Raw genomic sequence first — 26989 nt, forward strand, 5'->3', positions numbered from 1 at the left:
GAACACAGATGAAAAACCATCCCACACACCATCAGCTGCAGGGCTGGGTGGTGAGCCACCCACCCATCGTGTCGGACAGAGAGAACCTTACCCTAAACTGAGACAGCTTTTAGCACACACAAAAAGAAACAGATAAAGATTCATTATTTGTACGAAACATATATTACAAAATTAAAATGGAGATTCAACAAACTGCAATGATATCTACAGCTACGTAGTATTGAACAACAAATGAAAGCCAAATAAAACCAACAACAAAAGCGTGGTTCTTCTTTCAAGTAAAACTGAAACAAAAGCAAGAAACCATGGGAACTGAAAAGGGATCTGAGGAAGCAGCAGATGACAGTTCTCTCTGTAACACCACACCGATCCCATTAACTTGTAGTATGTTAAAAATCTGACATCAAAAGAAAAGTCATTTCAGTGGCTTCGTTTTTGTTTTTCAAATGGGCCCAGCCCACATCTGCAACCTGTGCAGACATGCAAAACAGGAGGAACTCACAATTATTGTGTAGAACGGGTGCTGGAACGTGCCAGTTATTAAATGACAAGGAACATGCCAGTTGTTGAATGACAAAGAAAATGCCTTTGAGTTGTCAACCAAGACACGTTACTGACTGCTAAAGGGCTTTCAACATTTTACATGGAAAGGAAAGCTGACAAACCAAACTAACCCTCCAGAAGACCAGCACAGGGTCAGCACGTACAGAGTTCTCTACGAGCTTGGTAATTTCTATATTGCCTTTAATACGCAGGCTTACCTTCTCCGCAAGATACCAAAGCACTGACAATTGTGGTTTTATTTAAATGCCTTCCCTTCCTTCCTCTCCCCTCGTTTATACTGAAGGTATGTCTGAAAAACCTCCACATGCACTCCTTCTGAGCAGGAACTGTGCATAAGTCAAAGGTGCTTTTTGAGCTACCTCCAGGGAAGCAAAGAATGTATATTAAGAAAACCTAATCAGCGGCAACCGGCTTCATTTGTCATTAAATCAAACACAACTCGCTTCACAGTTGATGAGGTTAAAGTGATATTTCACTGATTTCTTCCTAATGCTTTGCAGTAACACGTACAGCCCGGTCTTGGGCTCCTTGCTCCAGCAGCTCTCCTACAAAGTTTTGCAGGAACAAGGTGTTCGGATTTAACTCAAGCCCAAAACAAGCTGCGTAGTGCTTTGTGCATCTGATACTCAGAATGAAGGGAACGCTTTCCAATGTCCATGAAGTGGGAATAGTAAAAGAAAACAAAAACCCCAATTCCAAGCAATCCAAAACAATGTAGAGCTCAGTTACAGGTGCTTTCACAGTCCATAAGCGGATCTTATTTCTGATATTGAGAATAGATGACATCATCCTATTTACATCAACCTAAGTCAATAGAAACTCCATTATCTTTAGTGAATTTATATCAGAGAAACGCGGCATAACAAGGTAAGGTAATTAGTATTAAATGCTTTGAAGCTCAAACCCCTTTTTTTCCCCCCTGAAACACCAGCAGAATGTTTTCCAAATGCCCATCTTGGTTACAGTAGGAACAATAGCTTAACATCCATGATCTTCCCTTTTCTGTTTTAAAACAACTCTAATTTATCCCACATCACAGTACGTCTATCACTACGTTTCCTTTCTTTTATTATTCGATGTCCATATGAACATGCACAGCATATAGATGCAGTAAGTTTTGGAAACAGAGCCTGATTCCTCATACCTTCCTGTTTGTGCAAAAAGGGTGCAAAACACTGTATGCTTGAACTGAAAGACATTTATATCCGTATTTACACAAGTATATGGTTAAGAAGGGGTAAAGTACAAAAGAAGGCGGGCTCATAGGATGCAAGAAATTTGAGTTTATCTTTCCATCCTGGTTGGAAAAGTCCAACCATCCTCATATAAAAAAAGAAGTTAAACATTGTTTCATTAATAGATAAATAATGATAATATAGCACCTAATGTGGCATTTGTGCAACGATTTTACTCTGTTAAATTAAGAGTTATAGCCAACAGGGTTTCAGATTTCGCAAACAAAACTATTTAAACTCATTGGAAAAAAAAAGTCATGTTTTCAAAGAGCTACACCATTAGTGTTGACTGCAAAGTAATCTGTACAAAAGTCATTTTGCTTTAGGAAGTATGACCAAGGTTAGCAGGAGTAAAAATATGAACATGGAAAAATAAAAAGGAATATGTAACAGTCGATAAAGAATAATGGGAAGTCTGTTGCACTACTCCAAAGGGTTTCTTAGAACTAAGGAAATGAAACTTCACATTTCCCACACACTATTCTTGGAACTCCCATAGCTTTCACTAAGTCAGCTTTCCCCCCCACAACATTGTCAAGTATCTACGTGTACAGTAATCAACTGCAAGAGCTTGACTATGAAAGGATCTCCAAAAACCAAAATCCTGGCTTTCCAATCCCCAAAGTCTTTCATAACGTAATTGATTGCACATTTTTAATATATTACAATTTGCTAAATTAAGCCAACCACTCATTACCTCATCAGTACGGCCTGCACAAAGTACAGTTTATTTATATACTTATATTCTAATCTAACACCAGCTGTCAGCATATTTTATATTACATGTGGTATTGCACTTTTTGAGTGGCACCTCGGTGTGTGTTTAGAAGTGAATGAGTTGAAACCCTGAAAGCTCCAGACCTTTGGAATTCACTTCAATTGCTGCCAATCGAGCAAGCTTAAAATGTTAGGGTGAACATCACCCTCAGAATCACGGGTTTCACTGATTAAAAAACAAAAGAAAACAAACAGCCTTTTTAGTAGTTAGAAAAACAGTCCTACCTGAAGTTGTGCATGAGGGCAATCTGACATCCTTTGTACTCTGAACTGCCTCAAAAAAGTGGTGCCAATTTAATTGATTGCACACATCGTAACTGTGTTGGAGGACAACAACTAGATTTACAAATATATATATATATATATATATTACACGCACACAAAACAGACAAAGCTATAAAATGTTTGGTAACTCCACATGCTTTGAGCTAGCCAACATATCTGCTGCATGTTGAACTGCTTATTACTGATCATAATGAAAACCTAAACAGCTATTTCTGATGCATTGGTTACTGGATTAAACAACCACTTCCAGAGCGGAAGAAGAAAGAGGAGAAATGATGGACCCGAAAGTTGAGGGTTTAAACGTACGTTCCTTGAATAGCCAGCAAATCACTTCAGTAATGTGAAGAGTTTTGTCCCAATTTTTATTTATTTTTTAAAGAGTCTTAGGCCAAGTTCACCTCTGGCATTAGTGGGTGTGCCTCCCACCGCTTCAATGGCACTTGTGTCCTCTTTCACCAGGGTTGAATTTGGTCCTATAACTGGTCACCTTCAGTGACATTAAGAGAAATGGGAGCCTTGGACAGATAGAACTGGGCTGCAAAATTAAAAGAGTGAATATTGGATAAATCATGTAAATAAAGAATATATATTAATAATAGTTCCTATTATATAAATAGCCTTTATAAAAAAATAATCTTTCAATAATTTTAATAACGCACCTTTTTTTAGGTTCTTGGAAAAGATGTATGAAAAAAATCTATTCAGTTCAAGTTAGATTAAAGCAAACCTAAGATGAACACTACGACTCTTTGTTGCACTAAACCCAATTCTGACCATTCAGTTTCCAGGTTAGTCAGTTTTGGGGGATGATAAGAAAGTTTTCTTTGTGAAGGTATGAATTGCACCCCTAGAAATACTGAGCAGAAGAAACACCACACTGAATGGGCCTATTTCCTACGGCTTTCCGAAACTGTGCAGATGACAGACTCAGAAATCAAAGGATCATCTAAACCCCATGTATGTTAATGCCTCTGAGCACATTTAAAAGGCACTGTCCTCTCACTATTTTTAGATCTTCGAGCTTAAACTCATTCCCTTCAAACTACACTGCATTTAAATATTAACTACTGCTTGAACTTTCTTTCAATGCTTCTCAGTCCAGCATAGTCTCTGCCTGCTGTACCAGACCTAAGGTAAAATGTGATGGACTCTGTATTCATGCTGGCACTATTTTCTTTTTCCTTTTAATTTATCCTATCAAATGAAAAAAGGAAACATTCTTCCAAAGTTTACCTTTTTGGGCTTAAGGCATAACATGAAGTCACACATCATACTAAAGCTTAATTTTTGAAGTGTACAATTTTAGTGCTATCTGAAACCCTGTTTTACATCGTTTTTCAACAGTTGTCAGAACAGTTTGTCTTTTTTCTTGCCATAAGTTCTAATATCATTCATGGTTTGTGCAATTCCTATGCAACCAGTCTTTGCTGCTAACAGGTATTAACAGTGTAGTACCCATAAAGTGGGTTATTAGTTCTCATTTTCTTCACTTTCATTTCAGTTCAAAGCATGTTGCTTTATTGTGTGGAAGATCCAGTCCATTTTTGTTGTCCAGCCACCATGGTGAGCATCATTCATTTGCTTCATGAAGTACTCAAGAGCTTCCTGCTCAGTTTTGTCCAATGCAAGGGTCTTTCGAATGTATGCAATATCATCAAAGGACTGCAGTTCTGGCATTCCTGAGCCAAGCATCATGGAGAAGAGATTTATGAACAGATTGGCATGCTGCCGAATTGCTAGATAAGCCTTATAACACATCTCTTGAAACCTAGAGGAGATAGAGAAGAAAAACCACAACCACAAAAAACAACACTCAGTATATTGCCTTTTTGGATGCATTTCTTTTTCACCTCTATAAAAAGGTTTTCAAGCAACTATATACAGATAAAAGGTAGACATTTATAGCTTAGCAAAGCCCAACAAATGTTAAGAAAAACATCTTCCTACCCAGATTAGGAGTATGGCTGTAAGACTTAGTAATGGTCTAGCCTCAATTCTCAACTTATGCAAACGTTCAACAACTCTGAGAGTACACAGAGCCATTTTACTATTTGTGCTGACATTTCAGATCATAAAGCAAATTTCCTGATCAACTGCTGCAAGCAGCGCTAGCCTGTTGATCATCAGCAAGAGATTCACTGTCCCACACCTTTAAGAAGTTACTGTTCAGCCTTAGCTACTCTGAATACAGGAGCATTTCCTCTGTTGAGGAAATAGAGTTGAGTGAGAAACATCTTTTTATAAGAAACAATAGTTCTCTTCAGTTAAAAAAAACCGCAGTTTGTGTATTTAATGCTCTGTAATTTAAGTGGTTTCAGAAAGGTACTTACCTTTCAAACTCCCTCGTTTTGGTACATTCTTGGGCTCCTTTACTAATCACTATTAAGAAGTCCTGTGTTAAGACAAAGGGCACACGCTCTCTTTTGTAACCAAATTTCTTCTTCTTGTGGTCAAGGAAGTGGCCAAAGTCAATATGAAACAGCTTTGAAAGACAAAATGTATTTTAAGATTAGTAACTTCTTGCTTAAAGGACGAAATTGTAAAATTGCTCATTCCTCATATTTCAGACTATTTTTTTAAAAAAACACACATCAAATAGAACAGTTCTATTAGACTATGTGCTTGCAAAAATAGATCTTACTTGTCCATCATCTTTCACCATGATGTTACTGTTGTGGCGATCACCAATGCCCAGTATAAAGGTAGCGACACAGTAGCCAGCACAAGAACGTGTAAACAAGTCAATAGCTGCATCATACCTATTGAAAGCAAAGAAAACATATTGCTACAGATACTCTAATAATACAAAATTGTCAATTTATTTATTTAAAAGGTGTAAACCAATTTTACTATTTTCACTCAATGAAATAGTTTCTAGACTTTACTGAAGGAAAAATTTCTGCATACACTGGAAGTATTAGTAGTTACAGTTAAGCACATGGAACAGTAAAAAAGCTATTAAAATGACAGTCTGTGTTCTAAAGACAGGCACAGGCTTTCACTTGGAAGAGCTACAGTTAAGCCATGTCGGCTCAATTCTTCTGCCCTCAACTTGCTTTACTGTTGGGAAGTCACCTAACTATTAAATACAAAGAAAATACAAACAGGACTATTGGGCAAATGAGAGCAGACTATTTCCCACTAAGATGCATTTTAGTTCTCTTGAAGATTCCATCAGAAAGAGGAAGTGAACAAGGAAAACACAGCAACAAGAAATCTCACATTTCTCCTTTGTTCTTGTCCTTGAGCCACTGATGCAACGTATGGCTGTTGAACTGCAGTGCTCCCTTTAAGCCTCCTTTACACTGAATCTGCATGATTGTATGAGAACTTCTCACTACCTCAATGAGTCCCACACAGTCACCAATAGACAAACAACCATAAGGCAACATCCTGCAAGAGAAAGGATTTTAAATAATTTTAAAACATTTTAAGACAGCAAGCAAAAGGCATTGTTTTTATGATCTTTACAAGTGTTGTGTTACTGACTTTAGGACATGAAAGTCTGATTTAATGTTTTACAGGTGTATTGTACGTTGTCATTGGTTTTGTGAACAAAGCATACCAGATGTTAGTAAATGCTACAGATACCATCAGCAGACTACAGGGTGGCTGGTTTGCATGATGTCTGGTAGCCATTCCTGGGATGTAGATCCCTCACAGCAACTTGAATAAGATAAACATTTTTCAAACAGGACTGTTAACTTCACAAAATCTAGTTTAGCTAAGTGAAGGTTATAAAATATCCTCTTAAGTACATACAAGCATTCCTACTTATTGCATTTTACTTACTACCTTTGGGTAGTAGAGGAGTAATCTCTAATAATAAACCAACGCATTAACCATTAGGAACAGATTTGCTTAAGAATAACCTCTAATACTTACCGAAGATCAAGACCTTGATTTTGCCAGATGTTTTCCATAATTCTAATTATCTGAAGTGTCAGCATGTCTTGACGCAAGTCTAGAATAATCAAATAGATAAGACAGCAAGTTCAATTACACAGAATACTGTCGCATCTTATTTCTTTTAGAAATACTTTTGAGTAGTAAAGTCAAATAAGGTTTGTATAGATTCATGCAGGGTTTGTTCTCTAAAGAAAAGAATGGCTTGTAAGGAAGGTGAGAATGAGTATAAACTTGTGGTGGTAATTTTCAAGCTGTTTAAAAATATATGTTAAAACATAACAATGGAATTGTCACATGAACCTTACCATCTCCATTTTTAAAGATTATCTCATTGTTCTGAAATAGCAATTCAGACATAATATCTGGGTTTTCCCAGTTCAACCACAGTGGCCTTTTGGCAGATGACATTATTCTGCACTCCTCAAGCCTATAAACAAAAAAAGAAGATAGATATGAAATAGGGATACTTAGATTCTCATACCTTGTTTCCATAACACTATTATAATTTCCATTCTCTTCAAAATATTTGAACTGTTATCAAATTAATTATGCATAACACAGGTAGCTGAAAATCAACCACTGTTTTCATCTTGAAATGTACGTTAGTAACTGCAGTGCTAATCATTGGCTAACCACAAGTGAAGAGTTAGCTATGCTAATTTTTCCTTTGGCAGTGCATGTTCCTTAGGCTTGGAAAAAGGTCTGCAGTTCCTGCCACCTAACAGGGATGGCAAACTATCATGTTGTTCTCTATTAAATAATTACCGAAGATTTCCCAGTTGATGAGCAGGATTAAGAGGAGAGATAAAGCCTTGTAAAGCATCCATAAAATCTGGACGTCTCATTTGCTCAACAAGAAACTTCATCTGCACCTAAAAAATAATTACATTCAGGTTGTAAGAACACTGACTAAATGTAAATGAAGATTGGTGACTGTTTTGCCACAGGTTACACAATTCAAAGCTATCAACTATGGTTCCATTAGCTTAAGATACAGACAATAGCAGTATGCACACAAAATACTACAGCTTCCAAGATACTACTTATGAATACATTTCTAGTTAATCCAGTAAAATAGTTGTAGTGATTCCTATGACTAAATAGCAAAAGTTTTGATGTGTGGACAGCTTAAAATACCTTCTGGGTCTCATCTTTCTTTTCCTGCTTGAGAATATCTGTGAGGTTAATCAACTTCTCCATCGCCTCCACCTGCCTGCTCAGATGCTTTAGGTACATCCCGCACGCTCGACAATAGGACTCCAGAAGTAAACCAAACCTCTGACTTACAGTTTTATTGTGCATTTCAGACCTACACAGACAGGAAGAACAATTATAGCTTTAAGACAAGACCAATTACAGATGCCAAAAATGAAACTATACCTATAAAATTTCCCTGAAGGCTGCCTATGATTCCTTCCCAGTTAAGTAACTTGCGTTGACCTCCCACAACTCATCTCATTTTGACTTAACTGATCAGCAGGTCTCTTTACCTTTTACAACGAATCCAGCAGTTTTCAGGCTTTTCCTTTTCTCTTGACCCCAGTCCCCTTATTGCTACATCCTGTCCTTCTATAGCCCCTAACTTTGATCAAAATCCATGCTTGCCAAAAAAAAAACAACCACAAACACCCCCAAACAACCAAACTAAACCTCCAGCTTCAAGTTCCAGCTTTCTAAGCAGTTTAGTCTTCTTCTGTCATCTAGCTAATTCCGGGCTAGTTATCTTGTTCTTACCTACTCTCAAACTTTGCATTATTCTAAAATACATCCCCTCAAATAAATTAATCAGCCAAGTTATTCCATTATCCTTGGTCATTATCAAAACAAGGAAAAAACAATAAAGAATCCTTATTTCTATTTCTGCGCCTTATCTTTGGTGTGTCATCTTAAAACAGAATTATTAGATGAGATCTGGATACAACTCAGAATGCCTGAGTTATATTCAGCCTTCTCAACAACAGGAGTTAAAAGAACCCATGTTATACTTAATAAAGAAGAACAGGGGTATTTTGGTAATAAATGTAGCCTTTACTAAAGATTTATGAACCATAATTTTTCAAAGCTTTATCTGGTCTAGTTGCATGGCTTGCTTTAGGCCTCAGCTATTTGTAAACGCATAAACATGCTACAGCCTTCTAAAGACAAGTCTGCAGAGATGGGGAGTTTCATGGATCATTTTCCCATAGATTTCTGGCTTAGTATCAGAAGTAGCTCAGTGTTGGGAAAAAAAATTGCTAGGAAACACTGGTGGGAAGATCTAGAATAGAAATGTATCAAAAGTTGTAAGCAGCGAACAATATAAGAAACTTCCAGCAATATTAGACTCCCCTGTGATTAGAGTAATCACTATTAGAGGAAAAAGTCAAAATGAAGCGGATGATACAGATATTCATCATCAACTAATTTGCTTTTAAAACTGCAAGAAGTTCATTTTATTAGCAAACTACACATTCAAACTCTTAAAATAAAGTTTGCTTTCTGTTTGTCAAGTGCTAATATTGTCCAAAAAAAGAGTATGTTGCTTGTAGGAATCTCATCACTTGCTATTCATTATATTATTATGCTTACTTCAAATGCCAAAAGAAGAAGTGTCCTATCCGTTGATTGGTCAGTGCTTTCTTGAGTAAAAATCTCACGAGGTGATTATCTAAATACTGCTCATATTTCAGAACCTGGTTAAGGACAAGGAGAAAATTTGGAAAAAAAATCAGCTGCTGTTATTATTTCAGTGAACAGCAAATAGATTAAGACAGTTAAACAGAACACAATTCAAGTTTGCTATAAAAATGTTGTTAAAATACTGAGGTCAGGCAGTGCACATGTTAACATTTAAAGACTATCAGCTAACAGAGCACATAGACTGCTTTTATTTCAGAAACTTACCATCTGATGCTTCCCATACTGTTAGCAAACATTTCAGCTTCAGCATGCTTAACATTTAAAAAACGCTTCCGTTTGTGCGTTACCATATGCAAGGCAGCTGAAACAGTTGCTTGTTCCACTTGGTGGAACAGTTCTGCGTCTCAGCAGGATTTTGGCGTTTCATACCAACACCAGAAACCAGAGAACTACAGAAAAGTAACTACATTTAATCTTTCAGAGATCCTCCTAATGTAATTTGCAGTGAAAACAATTCTTGTTACCTTTTCCACCGTGTCTTCACTTTCTTTGTATTTTAAACTTGCATAATTATAAAATAATCAAATGTACATAAGGCATCAAGAATACCAAAATGTTACATACCTGTACTAGCTGGATTAAGTACTGAGACAGTTTGTCATCTGTTAAGTACTTCTCTAGACACCGGACTGCAAAATTTCGCACCATTGGATCTGGATAATTACAATCCAAAAGCTCCATTGCTTGTTCTGGCTTGATTGGAGGCCAGTCTTTTACCAAGCAGTACATCTGTGGACGATAAAGTTCAAGTACATTACACATTCACATTGAAGAGGAAGAGGTTGTAATATACACCCAGTAGAAAGTATAACCACAGGAACTGCTACCGAATATAAACTGTTTACTTGCCATTCCCTTCTGAAAAATAATTTGGTATTAGAGCCAGTTAACTTATTTTATCCACTTTAAAAGAATAACAACAAAATCTCTCATTGAAATAATAATCAGCAACATAACAAGGATTCAAGTAATGCCACCAGAAAAAAGCTAAGACTCAGACTGAGCTCAAGAATGAGAGCTCAAGACATTTCCTGGAACAGGCAAACAGACTGCATACAACAAATACAGAATGATCAACAGCAGCAACTCAAATTATCTGTTTTCAATCAACACGTCGTCAGAACAACTCATGTTATTTTACGAGAAAATATCCAGATTTGAACGCTTCTTCAAAGCTTAAAACTTCATTGACATTTGTTACCTGAGCCACTTCATCTCTAGAATTCCATTTAACAGACAGAAGTAATTTGGGCAGAATTTCTGGGGTATTTACACAGTAGTGTCTGAAAAAGAGAATGAAGGTTGTTTATACAAGATGTCATTTTTGTTTTGTGCATTTGTTTTTGTTTTTTCTCAGTACCTGTGGCTCCAGAGGAAGTCCTTCTCTTGCTCAGTGATTTCAGACAAAGGATCTCGTGTGCATATGGCTCTCAGTTGCTCCTTGTCGCTTTCTCTTAATTCATTGTCTCTAGCTATTCTGGTACTCTGCAGAGAGAAAACGGTCCATTAACCCTCCACACGTCTCATTCTACTGTCATACAATGTAGAAGTATTTTTATACACAGGAACATTTATAAGACACATAATACAGCTTTGTTGCTTCCTCCTATTATAAACGAGGACTTACAAGTTTAAAATAGAGAAATTGAAGACTATGTCTTTGATTTCTATAACTGCTTTTATTCACTGCTGGGACTAAAAGTACATTTGACCAGTCAGCTTTGTAGAGAAATAGTAGTAGTTGGCATGTGACAAACAACAGTGTCCTAGCATGACACAAAATGAAACAGGTCACTTCTATCTCCAGTTTTAAGATTTCTAAGAACTGTTTAAAGGTTTGAAAGAATCAGAATTGAAAACACAAAGTACAGGATGATAAAGCTAGGATAAGTAAAGGTAAAATACTGTAGTAAAGCTTACATAACAAAAATGAGATGAATACATTAAAAACATGCTTACAGTTTGCATGATAAGAGTTTCTCATCTAGGTGTTGGCCAGGAATAGATTAAGATGATCTATCACGAGCATACTGAGAAAAAAAACATGGCAGCAAATAGTTTGATATTTTAGTAGCTATTCTTGGAAAGCAAGTTCTTACCAGTCCCGCATAGCTGTAGTTAAAGCCCAGTTCACGTGAGATAGTCCAATTGGCATGTTCTTCAATCACTGTCATATCTGGAAACTTAACAGGATTGCTAAACCAATCAAATTCCAGCTCTAAACATGGAGTTTCCTACGTAAAGGGAATTTAGATTACTTCTTCTGTTGAATTATACTGATTAGAATATAGCATGTTTTGAATATACATTCCTGAGGAGGCAGTTCACATGCACATACTTACCTTATTTGGATTTGATCCGGTAACACCAATAGGATTCAACAAATCCTCCAGCCCATGGGGTACTGCCCAAAGATTTAAAGCCATTTTCCCAGATACAAGAGTGTCCGTGTAGTCAAACATGTTTATATTTCCCCAAGCCAATGGACAGTGCTCCTTAAAGAGGTTAAAAGGCAATTTTTCAGTTTCAACTTTAAATCATCATGTATATATTTCCAAAAAAGAAACATTAAAAAAAATAATAGGGATTCACCGCAGCTTTAAGTACTTACTAGGTCCCCCTTAACCAAACATTTATAATTTTCACATGTGTAGTAGAGAGATGTTATCAAAACCAAGTAATTCTGATCTATCATAAAATAAACAGCAGGCTGCTTTCGCTACTTTTGAACTCCAGCTAATAGTAAATCTGCAGGTCAAGTAAAAAAAAGATAAAAATTAGGTTAATATCATAGTTTGGTGGTGTTGCTGTCAATATCCCACATCATAACACCACCAAACCATGACAGTTAACAGTGAAAGGAATGCTTACAGTGGACTCCTTTGCTACTTCAAGCAGTTCAGGAAGGGGAAAGACAGAAAATGGACTTCAGGAAACAGTGAAGTACATAACCTTGCTATTACGAATGCCACTTCACTTGGGCAATTGAAGCTGGCAGTGAGCAAACAATTAGAGAAGTATCATTATATCAGAAATTGCTTTGTGTTTCTTTTGGCAACACTTGTTCAGGTCCACTTCTCTTATAAGTCACATATCTAGCACACCACTTCACTGCTGTGGAACCACTGAAATTGATCTGACATCAAATCTCTGATTGTGAGTCACGAGAAAAAACATTTTTATCTAAGAGCAACATGTTACACTTCCAGATTAGCAGAATGAAAGTTATTGAAGTTACTTTTTTCTTATGTACTCAGACCTCAAAACACTACACTGATCTTTCTGACCAGCATCATAGTACTGATATGATGTAGCATTGAATGGGCAAGCTTCTTTATGTGGTTTAAAATAACACTGACAAATGAGTTATACATAAGAAACATCCTTATTTAAATCAGATTCAAATCAAACATTACATTGACTAATTACCAGAACAGCAACAACCAAGTATCTTCCCAAACTTTACTTGAGTAACCTCTGCTTGTTCGTTTACTAAAGCTACGAAGCATTTTACCTCTTTAGCACCCTTCCGGCCTTTAACAGAACAGATAGAAAGGCAGAGCCGAGCAGCACGTGGAAGATCAGTAATGAACATGTCATACGACAGCCATTCATTCCATCTGTAATGTTTAAAAAGCAGATTAAAATCAGGTTAAAAGAGACTGTGCAAGACAACTGCATGCAATCAACTGCTATACTAAAAACAATGTTATAACCCTAAAAATAATAATGTTAATTCCTAAAAGAACAAATTAGAAGATGAAAATGTAACATAGAAATCCAATATTTCTAAAGTCTGGCCACATTTTTTGTGCACGATAATCACTATACAGAAGAGCAATTTTATTTTTGCTAATATACTATGCTTGGTATAATTAGAACTCGATTGCAGAAAAATGCTTTATAACTGCAATTTACAGGGCTAAGCAAGAAAATGATATAGCACAAACCCTTTTCCTAAATTTGAGGGGAATTGTTGAATATATGGATTAGATTCCTCAGCAACAGTGATACAAAATAACACTGTTATAACTGCGTAAAGAAAGGAAAACCAAAATTGCTAGCAGCGATTGGACACTTTCCAAATGCTTGCTTAATTCTACTTGACTCTATTAACTGTGCTGCTTATACACAGTAAGTAAACGCAACAGGAAGCAATTAACAGCTGAAATGCAAGGAACTGCAAAATCACAGCAAACTGAAACATGTTACATTTAAATTACATTTAAATGACTGTGCATTGTATCACTAATTAGAATATAGCCTCATTTAGTTGTGAAAGTAAAGGTTTCCTCAAATCCTTTCTACAGGATGACAGGTTTGCTATCCCACAAGGTTGTAACACATTAGCAAAACAGCACTCCATGGAAGGAAATGAGATTTTTTCCCACTTCAGTTATTCCTTAAGCAACCCAGAGCCTTGTGCACTGTCACTGTTTTTCCTATTTCATTACCTTCTGGTCTCTCCATCATTATGAAGCAGTTTGAACCACAAAAAATAAGTGTTTTCATTCTGCTCTCAGTTCTGTAGTTCTATGATAAGACCACTGAAATAACTCTGCTATCGCTCTATTTACCATAGTAATAAGAGCAGAGATTAGTTCTAGAGGAATATATGTTCAAGAATTCTTTAAGGAGGACTTCTCTCTCAACACGCACAACTGTGCTTTTGAGCTCTTAAATAGTTATTTTCTCAGTTCAAAGCAGCAGCAGCCTCCAAGGACACCGTTAATTTTGTCACGTTTCTGTAGCTATTAAAAGCAGCATTTTACATTAAAATAACTACCCCAAGCCCTTCCCTAAAAATAAAGGAATTGGCAAATAAAACCTAGTTCACTTCTCTTATGAGTTAGTTTTATATAATATGTATCTGTGTGTGATAACATCCATGTTTTCCAGTCATGTCCTTCACCATCTTTCCCACAAGATTTTCCCTCAAAAACAGCTAAGCCTGAATGACAAGTTAAACCATCTGCAGGATGAGCAGGAGGAATAAGCTATTTTTTCTGAAAACTGCATATATAATAACGCCCTCTAATGTTAATATCGAATCATACTTAGTGAAAACACTCAGATACCTCCAAAGACGTGAAGGCAGACAGAAAATGCAAGTCAGGACTTATTTTTGAACACAGATCACACCTAATCCTACCGGATGCTCCTTACTCAGGGTCACAGGCAAAAACTCAATTTCTTTTCAATATTTGTCCTCAGTATGCTTTCATACGCTCATATAAAGCTTCTTTTTGCACATTAATAGCACTTTCAGTTCACGTGATTTATTTTCTTTGACAACATTCACAGCAGGTCAGATCTCCTGAAAACAATCAGCCCAGACCTGGCAGCCCTTTGTACGTTACCAAATGATTCCCATCAGTGCTTCTGCTTTAGCACACGTTCTGCAACCGCACTGGAACAAATCTGTGGATTGCATTACATCACATTGCCTCTTACTGATGTTGGAATCTGAACCTGCAACTGGAACACCAGCTATAGATCCAGAGTAAAAAGCAGAGCTCAACTGCCCAGAGCTATGCTGATTTCATAGCACTAAAGAGCATTTACATAGGAGTTTCAGAGGCAGTCGTGAATGTGTATGTAGAACAGACCTGGTCAATACAGGGACTTTATCAATATACATAACATCACAGGACACAATACTTGTATTTGATGGAATTGAATTAATTTTATTTATAAATACAGGGATATGCAAAAATGTTCTTCAACTGAAGTATTGCCAGAAATTAGATAGATATGCCTGAATAATGCTAAGCAGTACCTTCACTTCTTCAATACTATAATTCATGATCCCCAAAAGTCAGGATCTCCATAGTTTTTCTAGTTATCTTACCTGGGATTAGAGCAAGGTACCCTCTGAGTATTCACATTGTCACATAAAGGTTCTCCTCCATGGTAGATACCTGTTCTAACGTAGATCTGAAAATAACATTAATATTAGTGCTATTCTGGAAACACCACTATAAACAAAGTTTTCATTCCTAACAACATACAGCACGTTTACAAAATATTGCCTTCTCATTTGCATTAAAGAGGGAAGCCATGTGTTGAAAACTACGTATAATGCCATGCAGCATTTGCCTTACTTTGTCAATGTCTCTAATGTTCACATTCACATAGGTTGCACAGAGGATTCTTATTCTAAGAGCACTGTTTATCGTCCAGAGGGATTTGGCTGTAGCTTCTCCATTCATGTAGGGTGTAGCTGTAGAGATACGCCTGGAGTAAGAAGGCATCGTAAAGGTATCCAGTGGCAGCTGGGTATATAGGCTTTCTTTAGCCATCAGCATCAGATTGGGCATGCGACCAAGTATTATACAACTTCTTATGTACTGTAAGAAAACAAAACTGAAACTCAGTATATTTTCTAAGTCTGTGCTCTTGGTAAATCAGTACCTAAAAGTATTCAGAAAATCATAAAAATAAAAACATACTTCAAGAGCTCACATCTGTTCCTTTACGTAAATCCTTCAGTGTTTTTTGTTGCAACATTCAGCAGTTTAAATACATTACTGGGTAGAATGGTATTAGGGATGCTCCTGGAAGCAGGTTAACTATATTTTGCCTTGCTTATTGCTGTTATAATCTACTGTACCAAACTAGTACATGTGCCTCTAATATTCCTAGCCACAGTTAGAAAAAACACAAGGCAACATACAAAACCATTCATTTTCTGTTCAGACACACTTATCAGCTTCACCTCAACACTGATCCTACCAGACTCAAGCCTGTATTCTGTCTGCTCAGGAGTGACTGCTGACAGTATTTTGTCTGGCAACAGTACTACAAAGCATTAGGATGGGTTCAGCTCTGGACTGTAATTAGTAAGCTCTTCTGCGGCACAGAAAGGCATACCAGATACTTCTGAAGAAACCACACTAGATCAAATAGGTTTAGTGTTTGATCTCATGACTGTACAAAATTATTCACATATGCCTGCACTTCTTTCTCAGTTTGCATAATACTAAGTTCCTTCTCCCAATATTCACAATCTCCCACTCCCTGTTCACAAGAAGTTTACTGATGTAATTAACAGTAAGCCAAGAGAGCTTGCTTTTTTTTTTTTTTTTTTTTTTTTTCCCAGCCCTTAATGCAGGAAGGGTGAATATTCACAGAATTAATGGTTGCCTCATAACTAATAACCAATCTAATTTCTTTTTGCATTCCATCAGCTCCATTCAAATGTTACTCATCTCTTGCCATCAGAAATGTAGAACAGTTCTCAGAGAACCTACCACCAATTAATCACTCATGTTAGAGAGGAACTTCTACTGCATTTTTAGAAAGTTTAATGGGTGACGTAAATTCTACTGTAAATTACCTTCCCTGGCCACATATTGAAGCACACACAGCAACAACTACACGCTTGAGTTAGGATTTTTTCAGAGTACTTCAAAATAAATTCACTTTGTTACTCACCTTATACTGGCTCAGTGGATATTTTTCTAGCAAGTATTCATCACAGCCGCACACTTTTAAAATATACTTGCCCTGGTACTCCAACACACAAAGCTTCAGTTGTTCAGATGACAGCAACATACTTCGTGTTTTCTTCCTAATTGCTTCAGCAATAACTTGCTCAGGCACACAGTCGTGATTGATTTTTAAGGTGTACTTCTGCTTATCATTGTTAGGTGAAACTATTACCCATATCACCACTATTATTTGCCCTATAATAGATATGAAATAATGTTAGGTTTACCATTTTCAATGCAAGCAAACCATCACCCCTTCACACCCTAAAGAAATAAAACCACATAGAATTACTACTACACTAGTAGACAAGATTCACAGCCCAATTCAACAGAGCATTGATAACTTCTGCAAGGAACTGGGTTCCCTCAGCTCATTCATAATTCAAGTGTGAATTCAACTTTACTCCTTGAAGTTAAGAATATTATGCATCAAATACTACTGACTATCCACAGACTCATAGAATGACTGGGGTTGGAAGGGACCTTAAGGATCACCAAGCTCCAAACCCACTGCTGCAGAAAGGGCAGTCAACTTCCACATCTAATATTCAGCCTTCAAGAAAACAGCAGTAACTTTTCCATGAAATTACTAGAATAGCAAAAAAAGGAATTTTGAAGTTTTGCTGCTTGCCTTTTGAACCTACATTCTATTAATCAAATTATTCCAAATAACTCAGGGTTATTATATTGCTGCAGTGTATCAAATATACAACACAAATCAGTGATTTGCTTAAGTCACCAGTTGTGCTTTTTTATTTCAATCGCTGAAAAATATTATGCCTACAGTAAATATTTATCTTACCTTTATCTAGTTTATTGTATATATGTTTGGGTAGCTCAGGTGAAGACTCTACATTTGGAGGACAGACGTATAACGCTCTACTGTGTGGAGCATTGGCATCTCGTAGATCTACTGCTTCTTTACAAACATTAAGAATATTTCTTCTGAAATCTTGTACTTCAGGATCCTTAACCATGTCAAACTCACAGATGGGCATGCCAATAGCAAAACCTACAGTGTTGCAGAAGCATGGAAATATAATTACAACTGATAACCAAATTAAACTTAAGATTCCTTCTACCACTGCCAGGAAAAAAAAAAAAAAAAAAGTACATTTAAAGCAAAATATAACCTAAAATATTTGTGTTAAGCCAATGGCTTCCACTTCATATACAAACTGTTTTTTATGTCATCCAAGAACAACACATTAATCACAAAAAAAGTTAGAAACCAGATACATTTTCAGTGAAAATCCTTCAAACCTTAAATTACCACTTTCATTGCTAATAACCCTCAGGGAGAAAAAGAATCAGTAATAAACTTCTTTAAAGTCAGCAAATAAAGTTTTCTGAGTGGATCACAGTAGCTGCGGTGCCTGACTTTCTCTACAACTCTGATAGGATCTCTGATAACTGTTAAAGCCATAATCAGCTTTGCTTTCAACTCAGCATCAGGTCTTCACATTTTTTGTGAACTCCTGTAGCCCCTCAAGAAATAATGAGCTTAACTCTTTGGCAAAGATTTGCATATTCCTCTCAAGGCTTCGGTCTCATATCTAACTCCATTTATTTTCATTAGATTACATTTGTAATTAATGATTCGTGCATGAATGCTCAAATCTGAAAACTTCCCATTTTACCTCCATGCATAGTTAGGTAACCACTGCTCTTCCCAAGTCCCAAACAGGCTATATTTCACAAAAACAAAATAAGTTTACCCATGATGCATTCACAACAATTAGATAATTTAACAATTAGGAGCACCCTAGAACAAGTATTTCCAGTTGACGAGTCCCTACCACTGCAACATCCATCTGTTAGAAACTAAGAGGAAGGCAGTATGCTGCACTAACTGCATTTAGATACTTAACCTAGATACCAAAACACATGCTAGTCTTCCTGTGCCTCCCCAATGGATAATGAAAGTTATGGGCTTCCCCAGAGATAATTCAAAACAATATACTCAGGTGTTTTTATCATGATCCTTCCCACACCTACTATTGCACTGTCTGAAAGGGAGGGGAGGGAGAAAAACACCTTCTTTCTCAGATTTTGCACTGTAAGCAAAACAAAGCAGTACTAAAAACTGTACTACTGCAAATGTAGTTAAATATTTGCAATTAAGTCCTCTTGTACCTTCCCTAAAATATCACTGTTCTGTAAATTTCAAAACAAATCAAGATTTGCTGCTCAAATAAAACAGGTTCAATAAGGTGTTGCTCTGCACTATTATGAAATCCTGCTAACTGGCGACTGCCAAAAACATGCACTACTAATCCATATACAACTGCATGTATGTGCAAATTCACGTGTGAATGAAATCAAGAATAAAATACAAATATAGGCTTATAAATAAACAAATCTAGGCTTAACTATGATCAACATGTTGGGACATTTGATGCAACAATTGACAACTCTGTCAGATACAGCAAAAGGTAACGAATACAACACTTTGATTCTTGTTTTCAGTTTTGAAGAGGAGAAACCAGTTAAGCAGATTAGCAATGTTTAAATACAAGTAATCTCACCTATTTCTCTGTTCAGGATCTTTTCTTCTCTGTTACCTACTGGTTCGATGACTTTTAGGAAAGGTTGAAATAGCCGCAGGTCACAAAGTCTCCGTGTTTCATCAAAAAACTCTTCTCTTTCTGCTTCTTGCGTAACACTTACAAAAATGTAAGAAGATTCATCTTGAAGGAGCTGATAGAGAGGGTATTTCCTTGCTTCTTTAAAGAGTTCATGTTTGATAGTTAGTAATGTGGCCTCACGGAGGCATTCTAGAGTCACTATCATTCCATTTGGGAGAAGACACTCCACAAGGATCCTCGGGGGCATCAAGTGGATGCCCCATAGTTCACCAGATGATGGTCGGGGTGGCATTTTTAAGTCTTTTGATAATTTCGCACTTGAAGTTTTTCAAGCCGTGATTCGAATGAGTTAAACCTATGTAAAAATCAGAGATATAAACATCAGTATTTTAAGCACAAGCATCAGAACAAATTTCAAATAAAAAATTTTCAAACATTCTTACAGGTACAGATATACATCCATGGCTAGAACAGCATTTTGGATTATCTACTGGTTGCTCTTCTGACTGCTCCTGTGCATCAAGACATTTTCACTCAACTACACATCATCTGCAGAGTAGTGAATTACCTCCAAGGTCATCATATATTATGCAGTTCTCAAACAGTGCTTTACTTATGCTTAGCACATAATCTCATTAAATTCAGCATTTCCATTATGAGAAAATTCCTTATGTGAAAAGGCAATATCAGACTTCTAAGGAACAGTCCATTATGCTCCCACCATTATCCAAGTGTCCTGAAAGCATAGGGTTAGGAAACCACTAGGCTACTATTTCAAAAGCCACATACTACGTATGTATACACATGTGTACATAAAATACAATTACGACCCTCCTGTTTTTCAGTACTTCTTTCCTGAAATGATTTCTTCTGAATTATGACCACTATGTGCATTTACTACACTCCAGTCCATAAGTTGCATAAGAACAAGAAGATTTCCCCAAATCCACTGCTTCCTAAGTAACACTCAGCAGGAATAGGGTTTCTTTTTCCTTCCTTCTCCTCCTTTGTAGCTGCAGTTTGGACTTTTGAAATTATCAGCAAAGAATACTAGGGGGACACTGAAGGTTTAGAAAAATGCTTTTCCACTAACACTTCATACATATTTAGAAGGGCTGTACTACTGACTTCTTTTTGAAAAGCAGCTTAAAGAAGCCTATTTTCCTTATCAGTGTAATGGTCTCAGCAAGCAGATACTGAAATGGAAAGTTCTAAGCATGCTCACAGTGTATCCGAAGAGTCAAACTAGGAAAGCTTTCCAATGAAAAGCACTACAAATGAACCCTGACAGAACCATTCAGAGCAACTTGAAAAACCATGAATTACTGCTAACTCAGCCTACAGATCAAAAGAAATATAAAGTTAAGTGTCATCTTATTTATTTCTTTAAATCAAGTAGAGCATAACACCCCCCTTATATAGAATAACATGTAGATAAAAATATTTCTTAATTACAAAGTGAAAACACATCACTGTTAAGGTATATACCATCATTAAAATACCAAGCAAGAATATGCAGCCGTAAGTACTTTTCTGTCCACATAAACAACAACGTAGGTGGACCACAATCAAGTTAAGTGTTGACAACACAGGCTGAGTTTCTACCAGCAGTCTTTTAAGTTTGGTGCCACAACCCTGGTTTGGCCTTTCTGAAGGACTCTGAAGACCATCTTCTCACTGCCCAAGGCAGATGTTCTTCTGCATCATGTTGGCACCCACACTCCCTGAGCCAGCTCCTCGCAGGCTCAGCTGGATTTAAATGGCAAAGAACTACTCACTCTACCTCTCTTGGTTTAGTTTCTGCTATTTGAGCTGCCTTATTGAGAGACCGAGGTGAACACTGGGGTCTATGCTGGGCAGAAAGCATTACTGCAGCAATGCTGAACTAATTCTGCTTCAAAAGCGATGGCTTCATTAGAAGGGAGGGAGGGAAGGTTGGCAATAATTGCCAACAAAGAAATGGAGGCAAAACTGTGAAACACACATATTGAATCCTTCTGTAGATTATATTTTCTAAAGAAATACAAACCCTTGGCTTTTGAAAAGATTCCAACGTGAAGTGCCAACTCATTATCGTTTCTTTTAAAGACTTGAAAATGGGCCAAAAAGGACAGCCCAAAAAAAACCCTACACTGCCTTTAAGAGCAACTGCACCAGAACAGCAGCTTTTGTTTTAAATTGGGCAACAGATGCGCTGGGTCTGTGTGTGTAGTTGCTCTGTGTGCACATTCAGTTGTGCATGTAAGCACGCCTACAGGGTTTGGATATGGAAAGCAAAAACATAAACAGTTTTGAAGTACAGTTGGCAGCTTGCATTGCTGTGTACACTTCCAAATCTGGAAGGCTGCCTGGAATAAAAGGAATCAATTATGTTCTTCGACAGTCAAAGTATAATTTTCATAGAATTCTGGAGAGGTGTTATTTAGATCCAACTAAGGCTACATGCAAGCACTTCAAATGAGCACCACATCACACATGCAATCCAAAAATACCTGAAACCTTGCTCCTGAGCCAAAAGCTTTGTCAGAAAAGAAAAACTTGGTCTGATCTGCAGATGCCTTCGTGGCCTTTTGAACTCATTACCGCCTTCCTGATCTGTTAAGCATGTTCTCTATCGCTAACCTTGCTAAGCTACTAACCTGGCAGATCAAATCTTAAAACTCAATTCAAAAAATAATCAATATACACAGAGGAAGAAAGAAAAATCTCACCAACAGATTTCCCAAGGTACTGATTTCTACTCACTTCAACAGATACACCTATCACACCAATGCTAACTTATATAATCTATTTTCTTATAGGATACAGTCAAGCTATAAAATTTAGTTGAAGGAATTCTAAGACATGAGTCTTCAAAATATGTTTTTGATGAACTCTGGTATGGTAAGGTTTTACCACCTCACAGTACTGAATCACACAGAATCGAGGCAGAACAGTTAAGTGAATTTCATTCTGTTGAATAGTTTACTACGAGTTGCAGGCTACAGTTAGCTTTCTAATGCCTTCTTCATGCCATAAAAGTATGTTAACTCTGAAAACATTCACCAGACTCTGAAGTTTGCTGCTACTACTTCTGAGAATTCCTTCCCCCTGGGGAATGGAGATCAGTGGAGGAAAAAATCAGTAAGAGCTGTACCACACCCCAGTTAACAGAGGCTCCTATCCATAACATGTTCTGTGTTCATAATATATACAACCTTAGCTTGAGACAAATTAACTCCAGTCAAAAACCCCCATATATCTTCCCTGAGCCTACTGCAGCTGTTATAGCCATCCTATCAAATAAAAACCTTGCGCATCTATAGCCCTGTAAGGACACCCTGGCAGTGCTTTTTCCACTGCAAGCATTTTTTCACATAAAACGTTGTCAGAAGACTCTCAAAGAATCTTCTGCTGGTCTCAGTTCTAAGCATTTTGCTAAAAAAGGCTGTTATCCTTCAGTACAAATGGAATTCACATCACAAAAAACTGCAAGTGAGAATAGAGAAGTGACCTCGCATGAACTGCTCTATTAAAAAATCTAGACAACCTTCTTGCTAGGAAGAGAACATTATTTTACATATTAGATGAATTTTCACTGCAGACACTGTCCACAAATATTCCTCTAACTTCACATGGATGACAATATTTGGCTACTAAGTAACATGGTTAACACTATTTTCTTGTCCATTTTGTAAATGTTCTGTGGAATGGTTCTCCAAGGAAAGGAACACCATCTAACATTAACACGTGTTTTGAAAAGCAGATATAAACTCACCATGCAAGTCTGAGGGCCAGTCCAGGGAAACAAATCTAGATCATTTTATTCATTTCAGGAGACTCAATTTGTCATCCACAAGCACCTTCTACTACTCTTCAGACTCTGCAAGGAGGAAATTCTTCAATTACGTACCACCTAACAAAAAAGCTAACAAACACAGAGGGAAGTGAGAAACAAAAATGAACTGTACAGAAACACCACATCAAAGGCATAAAAAATGTGAGGCTTATGCAAAAAGGTACATATTCCACTAGCTGAAAGAGGACTGAATAATTCCGCATTGCTGTGAACATCAGCTAGTGTTTCAAAATCAATTCAGAAGGGCAGACTGAACACTCAGTACCATTTTATAAGTCCATAGCTGAAACTGAATTAATCATTCTGACTTCTACACCTCAAGTGAAGACCACTGGCTTCTCCAATTGCAAGACAAATCTCATTACATGGCTGTCATAAACAGAATGTAGTAATGTTTTATAATAATTTGTAGTATCTTTAGTATCAAAGAGTTGGTTAAAAAGATTGGTATGTAAATTTGATTTCTTTGCCAGTTGGAAGCATCTTCGAGACTTTTATCACTGTCATCTAAGGAAAAAAAGGAATCTGCTCATTAAACAATCCAACCATGTTTATAGGTTCCAATTTACTGCACACTTGTGAGTTTGGTTTAGTTTTTTTCCCCCCTTTGGTTATCTGGCCCCAAAAGCTGGTTTTGGTGGTTGTTTGTTTGTTTGTTTTTCTTAAAGAAAAGCAAGTTGTGTGGCAAAAATAACAGAACATCAAAAACCTACGTTCCATTTCATCCCCCACATTTCAAACTTTCAAGACCAAAATATTTTATTCTCATCTTTTGAGAGCTGCAACTCCAGTGCTTACCATGAAGAAAACTGGGCTGGGCTGCCTAATTTTGCTGCTGTCCCAACCTGCTGCGTGGTGACGGTGTGACTGTGGCTGCCTCCGACGAGATATTTTCAGTGCTGTCCTTTTGTTCTTCCTGCTTGCCAAGCTGGCACTTCTCCAAAATCCAGGAAGACAAAGATGTCTGAAACTCCTCTATGACAACACTGTTACACACAGTAGCAGTGCTGCTTTGTTTATAACAGATAGCAGGAGAAGACTCATGTAATGCAAGTTAATGAGTGCGAATTTCTTACGTATTATTTACGTATGTGAATTTCTTACGTATTATTTTTCTCTTTATCCTTCCACAGAAGAGGCGCAAATACGCAGAATTCCTTATCTGATCACAAACAGCAGCTCAAGGGAAACAACATGCAGAGGGATCTAACAGCCAGAAACACATCTTCCCAGCGTTTTGTTTCCTTCTGAAACAGAGAAACAACAATATCAATGTTAGATGCAGTCACCTACTTCTCTTCCCTCACCCCCAAGCAGTACCACTGCATTGTTCTACACCAAGCTAGAAAAATTAACATTACTGCTACTACCTGTAGAATTACAGTGCAGAAGAAACACAAGATCTTTCTCTCCTGTGAAGAGGAAATCTAAGACTCTGTTTTAGTTTAGTTACGTATGAGAAGAAAGGCTTTATCAGATGTTTCTTTAAAGTTCCCCTGCATGCAGCTATTTTTTCATTTCAGAATCTAAAATCCTTTGGTTCTGGTTGTGGTGACACTGACACTGTGACTATCACCAGTGATGAGATCATCCAGGAAAAAAAGGGAACTCACTACAAAACACTGCTGGGTCATTCTGAGAAATTACTCAGGAATGATAAAGTATCAGATACCAGAAGAAAAAACCCAAAGATGAACAGTTGTTTTTCATTTGTCTGCTTTATAACAAAACCTGCAAGTATTACTCTTTTCTTTTTCCTGTAAGAAAAACAAAACACCTTCATAAATCCTCGGGTTCTGACATCACTTTATTTCCATACCCCCTTGAGCAGCCACGTTGTTTACAGCCTCGCTATCTGGGAGCCATGAAAACAAGATGACGGGAAAGAAGCATTTGCAAGTTGCTGGTGACCTCTGTAACTCCCACCACGATTGTGCTTTCTCCCCAGGGAGCCCGCGACATACCAAAAGCACAGCATTTGTCCTAGAACATTTTCTTCCAGTTTAAGGAAGATTTCTTTCCCTTTGTGAATGAAAGGAAAGCCTGGAATTAAGCCTCTTTTTAGTTCCAAGTCATTCAAGAATTCCATTTCTAGCTTCACCTCAAAGGATCTTGTATTTATAGAGGACTTGCAGTCACACAGCACAGGAAAGAACTACTAAGGCAACGCATCTTCTCTCTACACTTCCTTCATATACTTATTACTCCCTGCTTCAGGGCTGGGGGAGCAGTGGGATGGGAAGGACTCTCCCATCTGAATGCTGGGATCAGGGCTGTGCAGCCAGGGCCAGCTGTGTGCTGGAGCCCAGGGAGCAGTGCTTCTTCTGAGCCATTTAAGTCAAAAGCTGTGAAGTTAGAAAGTAAAAATCACAGCAACAATTCATTTTGTACTAGTAGAAATAAGGTTTTCCTTTATTTACTTGTTCTTTAATAATCTATTTTGTATGGGAGACAAGCACTCCTTACAAGAACTTCAGAGGTGTGCTTTTATTTTGCATTCTCTCTAGCTCTGCTCCTTGCTACAAACACCAAGAGCTTCAATTTCAGTTTCTGCATGCAGAAGTCTTCTCTTTTGGAAATTAGTACAGAACAACATCAAGAGAAGAAGAGAGATTCTTCCATGTAACTAGGCTACATAGTAACAAATGCTAGCACACAGATATATACAAAACTCCACCTTAAGTAACGCTGTTTACTTTCCTTTCTGCTTCTTCCCATCCTCCCACCTTCCCAGGCTATTTGGAACCCAGACAGTAAACAGGATCCGTACAAACAGGAAGTGCTGGCACACAGACAAGGACAAGGATCAGCAGAGTGAGTCCAGGTGCTCCACGCTCCCTCCAGCCCAGCCCTCACCTAACGCCTGCCTGTTAGAAGCAATTCCCTTCGCTGCAGAGAGATGAACCTCCAGTTCTGTTGAAAACGAGCTGCCCATGCCTAGAAGAGCAGGGAAAGTAATACAGTGACAATGGAGGGATTGCAGCCTTCAGACTGCTACACTCGCCCCTCTGCTACAAGCAAAAGCCCAACTCGACAGATTTTGACTTATGACACGTCATATATTATTCACATAACATTTCTCAGAGCCAAGGTTGAAAGCAACTGTAAATAGAGATAAAAGGTTTCTGCTACACTGACAGAATTGCTCCAGACCCTGAATGCAGCTCATGTGTAAAATAAAGAAGTTCTGAGGTGGCAGTCGCACTGTTTCTGCAACTGTGCAGATTTTTGAAGTTAAACATAGGGGAATGAACAGGAGCACAGAAGCTTCTGTTTCATAATCCAAACATAAGATGAGTTTCCTCTTCTACCTTCATTGCTGCAGCCAAGCATTTGCAGAAGCACAGCTTTGGTTTCTATAGACTTCGTAGCTTCCTTTAACAACAAGCACTGTTTGCCAGTAACAAATCAACAGAAGATGGGATGAAGCTTCACTTCTGACAGAGCTTTAACAAAGAACTGTGTGCCTCAGCAAAAGCTGTGGAAGTAGAGGGTTTTTTTGTTGTTGTTTTAAGCTTCTATACTAGAAACAAAACCTCCACACATTTTCCATTGAGGTATTTCCTAACTCTCCTTTTTCAGATTATTTATGGAAAGTTTGTGATGGAGTTCACACAAAAG

General features: G+C 37.4%; 1 protein-coding gene across 6 annotated transcripts in view; it reads right to left on the reverse strand.

The window, feature by feature from the left end:
* Window positions 1-143: 143 nt before the first annotated feature.
* The window catches only part of PIK3CA (phosphatidylinositol-4,5-bisphosphate 3-kinase catalytic subunit alpha), a 33384-nt gene continuing 6538 nt past the window's right edge, over window positions 144-26989 (reverse strand). For 2 of the 6 annotated variants that reach the window (XM_085513237.1, XM_085513236.1), the window contains exons 2-23: window positions 24167-24615; window positions 23288-23437; window positions 19471-19885; window positions 17745-17954; window positions 16887-17137; window positions 15554-15799; window positions 15301-15386; window positions 12964-13069; window positions 11792-11944; window positions 11549-11683; window positions 10810-10934; window positions 10651-10732; window positions 10014-10178; window positions 9339-9442; window positions 7908-8079; window positions 7536-7642; window positions 7076-7197; window positions 6747-6825; window positions 6084-6254; window positions 5503-5620; window positions 5192-5343; window positions 144-4629 (exon numbers count right to left, since the gene is read on the reverse strand). In XM_085513237.1, the coding sequence (XP_085369363.1) occupies window positions 4359-4629; window positions 5192-5343; window positions 5503-5620; window positions 6084-6254; window positions 6747-6825; window positions 7076-7197; window positions 7536-7642; window positions 7908-8079; window positions 9339-9442; window positions 10014-10178; window positions 10651-10732; window positions 10810-10934; window positions 11549-11683; window positions 11792-11944; window positions 12964-13069; window positions 15301-15386; window positions 15554-15799; window positions 16887-17137; window positions 17745-17954; window positions 19471-19822 (3207 nt within the window). In that variant the 5' untranslated portion in view covers window positions 19823-19885; window positions 23288-23437; window positions 24167-24615 and the 3' untranslated portion in view covers window positions 144-4358. Of the gene's footprint in view, window positions 4630-5191; window positions 5344-5502; window positions 5621-6083; window positions 6255-6746; window positions 6826-7075; window positions 7198-7535; window positions 7643-7907; window positions 8080-9338; window positions 9443-10013; window positions 10179-10650; window positions 10733-10809; window positions 10935-11408; window positions 11684-11791; window positions 11945-12963; window positions 13070-15300; window positions 15387-15553; window positions 15800-16886; window positions 17138-17744; window positions 17955-19470; window positions 19886-23287; window positions 23438-24166; window positions 24616-26989 lie in introns of those variants that run through there. The other 4 variants (XM_085513239.1, XM_032446660.2, XM_085513240.1 and 1 more) reach the window with 4 other exon arrangements.

This window comes from Coturnix japonica, chromosome 12 (assembly GCF_054131305.1).
Source record: "Coturnix japonica strain WE chromosome 12, WE-NBRP24, whole genome shotgun sequence".
Classification (NCBI taxonomy): Eukaryota; Metazoa; Chordata; class Aves; order Galliformes; family Phasianidae; genus Coturnix; species Coturnix japonica.